The sequence below is a fragment of the Diadema setosum genome, chromosome 1 (genome assembly GCF_964275005.1).
Source record: "Diadema setosum chromosome 1, eeDiaSeto1, whole genome shotgun sequence".
In the NCBI taxonomy this organism is placed as follows: Eukaryota; Metazoa; Echinodermata; class Echinoidea; order Diadematoida; family Diadematidae; genus Diadema; species Diadema setosum.
In genome coordinates, this window is record NC_092685.1 from 16,756,718 (window position 1) to 16,764,016 (window position 7,299).

At 40.3% G+C, this 7,299-nt stretch overlaps 1 protein-coding gene across 1 annotated transcript in view; it reads right to left on the reverse strand.

Moving 5' to 3' along the window:
* Positions 1-1,643, reverse strand: part of LOC140237340 (ankyrin repeat domain-containing protein 16-like) — a 34,301-nt gene extending 32,658 nt beyond the window's left edge. Inside the window, exons 1-2 of the mRNA XM_072317279.1 lie at positions 1,326-1,643; positions 70-219 (exon numbers count right to left, since the gene is read on the reverse strand). Coding sequence (XP_072173380.1) covers positions 70-219; positions 1,326-1,602 — 427 coding nt within the window. The 5' untranslated portion in view covers positions 1,603-1,643. The remainder of the gene's footprint in view (positions 1-69; positions 220-1,325) is intronic.
* Positions 1,644-7,299: the final 5,656 nt, after the last annotated feature.

Below are 7,299 nucleotides of genomic sequence, written 5' to 3' on the forward strand. Positions count from 1 at the left end.
TTTGAACCATTCTTATGTCCTAATTATTCAGAAGTGAACATGCAAGTGAAATATAAAGACTGGACTTACCTATCATCAATGGAGATCTGTCAGTGTAATAAGTTTCCCGTTTGCTTGGGTTTGCTCCTGCTTTCAGAAGAAGCTCAACAACATGGGACAGCCCTCTGGAGGCAGCCATGTACAGCAGCGTCTCCCCATTGTCATTTGGCTGGTCTAGCACTGCAGTCACATTGATTAGTAGGAATGTATGAAAAGTTAAATGCACTTGATAGTGTTTCTCACTAGGGTCCATGTTACTTAATCATCTTGCAACAGGTATAAGGAGGGATATTTGTGTTTGCTTATGCATGTAACTAGATCAATTGTTAGAAAATTGGCTATATTGTAAATCGTTCTGACAACAATAGAATTCAGTTATTTCATTGATATCCTGCACCTACAGTTGTACTTGTACATGATGCACTTGGGCAGTATGATTCTGGTCAGTATATAATAGAATAACCACAATAGGAAACAACCTACCAAATTAACACATTGTACAGTCAAGTTTTTCTTGTGTATTGATGACAGAATATCATTTAAGCAATAATAAGAAATAAAGCATCCTCCCATAGATCAGTGACATTGCGAGAGGGAATACAGAATATAGTGTGGATACTTTTTTAATAGTGTGTGTGAATGTCTACGTTTTACTTCAAGCAAGTGGCAACTGGTCAAATTACAAAGTCCCACTACATTGTATTTATAAATGAGAAAGGGTCTATTTTGCTATCCAATTTGCATTCATTGCAGATTCTGAACCTTGGGTTTTTCCCTTGTAATATTTTGGTCACTGCTCTGCAAAAATAAAACAATCCAAAACACACTTTCTCTCTCTCTCTCACACACACACACAAATAAAAGCAAAATTCCTAGCTACAAGCAACATATTATAAATAAATTTGCAAATCTGAGACTACAGAGAGAACACAAAGCTGCAAGACTCTTTCTTCTTATGCATCCTGCGATGAAAATAAATGTATTATAAAACTCAGCCACTTGAGGCTTTGAAACTGGTTTCTTTCAGCTCAATATGACCCAACTCAACACAAGTTGTAGATCCATAATCCTAAAAACTGGGTCCATGCTGACATAGACTGAAAAATCTGTCTGTACAGAGGTGTTCATTTTTGACTATCATACAGTCCTCCTTTGGAGGCCTCCTTTGGCAGATATTCCGTGAAGCCAGACAAGTGTCCTGGGAACATAGCATTGACAATAAAACACAGACTGATCTTTCGATCAGCTGACACTGTTCATGAAATGTTGAAGTGGAATGCAATCACCTTCTGTGGACAGCTTCTCGAGACTTGATGTCAGGTCAGTACTGTTCCTCAATGCGATGGCATTATATAACTTGGTCCAAGCTTCAGTGATCTCCGGTGGATATGCTTTCAACTCCCAGGGTACATACTTGTTGGGATGTTCATCATCATAGGGAAGAGGGCACAGTGGTGAAAGGCAGAAACTAGAGTCCTCTGAATCAGGTGGACTGGCCCAATCAGCCTGTTGTTCAAGATCAGATCTTGACCCTCCTCCATCGTCAGAATCACCACGATCCATTTCGATGGTCTGGTCATGTACTGCTTGTATGTAGTTCACTATTCACCTGGTAAAAGGGAGGCATTATAAACTGATCAATGCTTTTCAACATCTGAAAGTGAAATTACAAAATGCTGAATTGCTGGGCAGGGAATTTGATCAAGTCGATTAAGACACATATGACAGCAAATGCTGTTCGAGAGCCCGATGCCATGTGACAGCAGCTATAATTTATAGATCATTGGTCAGCTATAAAATTCACTCGTACTTTTTAGCTGTACTTGTAATCCTTGTGTCCTTGTGAAAGATGCATCATGTTGGTCAGTTATTTTTGTCTTAAAGGTGCATGGTACCAGTGTTTTAGTCAAATGCGTACGCGGGCGCACGGCACAAGTTTCCTATAGAGACCTACGCTATCGACTCCTTTTTGGGGCTTACGCTTTGGCCCACTTTCCCCGAGTACGAAGAAGTCCGATTCACTGTAGTCAGTGGTCCGATCACAGTTCGGCTCATGATTCGGCTGAGGGGGATGACAGCTTCCGCAAACTTCTTTTGTGATGTCATAATAAGAAGCACATATGCACGCACCCTGGCATTACTACAGACTGCGCGATACGCAGAGAAGACAACGAAGGCAACGTTACTTAGCAACACCTACGCACTTTACTCTTGATGACAGCTCAACTTCAGTAATCTTCGTATCAATGCTAACAGTGATCGGCAGTATCATCAACAGCGCCCTCTACACTATACGGGACTAGGCACTTTTAACACACAAAAAGAAAAAAGAACTAGAAATGTCGCTTTGGCGACTGGTATGCCTCCGCCATAATGCATGATTTTCCCAATAGGTCTAGATAGTACATGTGGACAATGTGTGATTACATTTTCACAAAATTGGCAAAATATTGAAATGACAAGTTTGTCACAAATGTGTTGAATGTCCACCTTCCTTGACCTAGGTTTAATTGGATGAATAGGAGAGCATGTATCTAGGGATTTAAGGACTTTAACTCGACTTTGACCCATTCATACATTTAGGCATTGAGTAATTTTCAAGGTACAGGTGTGGAGAAAAAGTGCAATTTCTGAATTGAATAGTAAATTGTTACCATTTTCATCTGGCCCTTGACCCTAAAATTCATAAGATAATCACTTTCAGGTAGAACATGCATAATATGTACTAAGTTTCAAGACAACTTGAGCCACTTCTGAGATATGGAGGAAAAAGTTAGTTCATCACTTTCACTTGATCTTTGACCTTTTGACCTTTGAGGCAAAAAAAGAAGAAAAAAAAAACTTTCCAGAGAATTTCGATTAGGTTACACATGTATGCATACACCAAGTGTAAAAAAAAAAAAATAACCCTGCTGGCATTGCATGATAGGAGGGAAATAGTAAAATTTTGAAGTGTTGCACTTGACCTTTGACCCCTGACCTTTGACCCCATGAACCCTACATTCTCTAGATAATCACTTCCAGTCAGTATATGTATATACTATGTTTCATGAAGATACCAGGTACCTTGAACAATTTTCCAAGGTACCGGTATGGAGAAAAAAAAAAGTTTTAATATTTTTACTTGACCTTTTGACCTTTGACCTTTGACCTCATGACCCAAACTTTCACCAGAGAATCTTAATTGGGTAATACATGTATACACTAAGTTTCAAGAAAATATCTTCAGGCATTCAATAGATATAGTGGAAATAGTGAAATTTTATGTATTTGACCCTGACCTTTGACCTTTGACCTCATGACCCAAACTTTCACCAGAGAATTTTAATTGGGTAATACATGTATACACTAAGTTTCAAGAAAATATCTTCAGGCATTCAATAGATATGGTGGAAATAATGAAATTTTATGCATTTGACCTTGACCTTTTGACCTTTGACCTTGAGCATGTGCACCCAAAAGTTGATAGGCACAACTTCATCCCCTAATACACATACATGCCAAATTTCATTAGGATACCTCAACAGGTTTTGATAGTTACCTTGTCCACAAAATTCATTACGGACGGACGGAAGGACAGACGGAAGGACGGAAGGACGGACGGAAGGACGGACAGATGGACAACCCGAAAACATAATGCCTCCGGCACCACTTCGTGGCGGAGGCATAAAAAAAAAAAGGTTTATCAATGTTTGGATTTAGCACAAACACTGTAACACAAACATCTACTGTAGACTCTGAGCTCCATGGCACTGCACTGAAAAGGTCCCATTAATTAGTGATAGCACTGCCAACTCAATACCTCAATAGCAATTTTCATAAGCTAGAATCTACATTTATTAATCAGCTTCGTACGCTATATAATAACCCCTCACGTCAATACTACAGACCTCTGTGGCTCTAGCATCTACACTAGAACAAGATCTATGGTCTATGTTTTCAATCATTTTGCCCCCTCCCCCCCCCCCCCCCCATAACTCTGAGATGTAGAAAATGGTCCTTTTTTTTTGTTGTTGACTTAGTACACTTTTAGATTAGACCAGATTTCAGAAAGTGCACCAGACCTCGTCAGTTCAAAAAAGAAAGAAAAAAAAAAATGCACAAGTTCGGTTGGATGGGCGGGGACATCTCCTTTCAAATACAGTTGTAACCTTTTCTCCCGCTTGGTTTCCTTCCAAAGATTTAAGAACACTTTGGGATTAACAATTTCTCAAATTCCATCATAAGTGTTTTTATGACATATTTTTATTTGAATTCTAAATATGCAAAAGCTCCTTGCAAGGGAGCTTTTCTAAAAATGCAAGGGCGTCGAACATGAAGGGGAGGGGGCAAATATATTATTTTCCCCAAAAATGCATAAATTAACAACACGAGGAAAATGCTGGCTTTTTTTTTTTTATTAGAAAACTGCAAATATTTCATTCACTGCATTGTGCATTGTGCACCACAGTGGCAGATGGGTGGGGCAACCCTTTTGTTTTTTTTCCCCCAAATAAAAGTACCGGTATACATGAAATCAACATAAATATATATATTTTTTTTTAATTCTCCTTAACGTGGGAGGGGGGACACCCCCATGTTGTCAGCTAATTGAAGTGGCAACAGAAAATTGCGCTTGCCATTTACCCTGGAAGTGGTAGGAGAAAATTTGAAGTGGCACCAGAAATGTAAACTGCCCCTCCCCACCCCCCTTCATAAATGCAGCACCAGCCTGGCTCGGGCTCAGTCCCTTGCACATGCTACGTTGCTTTGTGCCCCCCCCCCCCCACCCCCCCTTTAAAGAATTCTTGGATCCGATCCGCCCTGGCCTCTGCTCTGCACCAGATTGTTGAATTTCAATTCTGAAAGTGCAAAATCTCCCTCGTGTGGGGGGGGGGGGGAGGGGATACACCCTCCCTCTGCCCCTCGCACAGATCTTCCAACTCCACGACCAGGTTTGCCCCCCTCCCCCCCCCCCCCCATGAAAAACGAATCAACAACTCTGATGAGCACCTTGATGACCTGAGTTGTATTGATCGGGGAAACACACTTGGATTTGTAAGTCGTTGAGACGTCCAGGATGGGAGGGTCGATGTTTTCAGTTGCGAGTTCGGTCTTCCTACTTTAATACAGTGTATATATCTCAGTCAGAGCTCAGCTCTGCAGCCGTGCTGTCAAGTGTACGCACGTGCCTGCCAATGCGCGGATGACCATGGATTGTGGTGGAGCTTCGGATCGATCGAACTAACGGGATGCGCCGGATGGGTCGGAGGCCCGGGCCAAACGGGGTGCGCTGCGTTGTTGCGGAGGCGAATGAGTGCTAGCCAGCCATATTCCTATCCAAGCCACAGACCATCGCCCATAAAAGCAACAATAATTAGGTAATCATGTACAAATGCACACCATGCACACTTACCATTTCCTTCCTTAATTTGTCAATGAAAACTTCTTGTGGCTATCAGAAATGTCAAGATGGACCACATCTGACGGTTTCATGAAATTTCATTGTCAATTACAGAAGAAAAGTAGCTGATTTTGACTCAAAAGTACGCCGATCGACGGCTGTGTCAGTGTAGCATGATGGATGATCGATTATGTGGAAGAGCGATATAATGATAATCGATTGTTGTAGTCTGTGATACAGCCGCTTGTTTGGTGTTTAACCACAATGTTACGTCGGCTCGACAGTAAAATGTGGAAGAAAGAAAGTGATCTTGATGCGTCTGTTTTTTATCGTTTTAGTTCATTTTCTCCTGCGTGTGACTGTGTATCTGTCAACATTGTTTGCTGACTAAATGATGGACGGATAATATGTGTACAAAACAGTAAAAGATATATGAAAAATGGGAATTATCCATCATGAATATTGCACAACAAAATGGATTTTTACTACAAAACAAAAGCAAATACTGGGGTTGCAGTTTTTGGGATATACATGATTAAAAAATGAAATGGAAAAATAAATACTATCATGAAAACAATTACTTTCTACTATCCCTAAGATGAACTTATCAATTAAAAACAGATTAGATCTAACATTTTAATTTCAATATTCTGTGTCTTTTTAGGTAAAATGAGCACTTTATGAGAAGTTCACAATGTTAATACATGATTGTAGACTCCGTGTTCTATAACATACGCTTTTTGTAATACTATTCTCTTTAATTTATTAAATTAGGCCTAAAATTATGTAGATTACTAGAAACAAATCCCCTTTGAATTCACCTTCCTTCTCATCTTCTTTTCCTCTCTTTCTCTCCCTCCTACTAGCCTAACCTTTTTCTTCCACTTTTCCTTCAACCTCATTCTATTCCTTTCAACACCACTCAAATTACATGTATGTGATTTTATCATGACAAAGTTGATAATAATATTATCAACTTTGTCATGATATAATCAATACTTGCCACAATTTTTAAAAAAAGGATCGATGTCTAAATCCTGGTATGAATAATCTGTATCAATAATTTGAATAGTGATAATCATGATAGTGGCAATGAAAACAAAGAAATATCACAATAGCTCACTTGAGCCTTCAACTCAGGTGAGCTAACATTAACAATAAGAAAAAATATGAAAAAGAAAGTAGGAGCTACACGTATTGCACGAGTCAAGTTCAATATTGTAGTAAGCGGCTAATTAGAGACTACCAGAATCGATTATAGTAGTTGACATCGTTCTCTGCGAAATCGGTGCACTACTTTCCGACGTAACTTTCCGACGTACTTTCAACTCCGATTTCTCATTTTTCTTACCTTTTCGGCTTTCTGATTCCATGAAAACTCTCTGATATGGTTCAATTTAGCATCTCCAATAGCTGCACAAAATTTGATTGACAAACGGCGAAGCGAACGGTAGGTGTGCATTTGTACATGATTACCCAATATTATTGTAGACACTACACGAGTGTTGTCGTTTCTACACACAGCACAAAGATAACTGTCACCTCACCGGCTCAAGAGGTTATCCTCTTTGCTGTCCAAGGATATTGGTGGACGTCACCTTTTTGGTTTTCTGTCGGTCCTACCACTAGCACTACATGCGCAACATGCAATTAATTGGGAACGCGAGCGCGACCGACCACACACAAGCGCATCATCGTGATCGACGCGTCGCGCGCGACGCTTTAATTTGACGCTAGCTGTTCGTTCGCGCTGTGCATGTATGTCGTCGCAGCGCGCGTTACCGTCCGTCGCCTACCATCACACCAAACGTAACGTGCAACATGTTGGTGGTGTACGCACATCAGGCTGTTTTATTAGTGTTGTAAACAGTCAGACA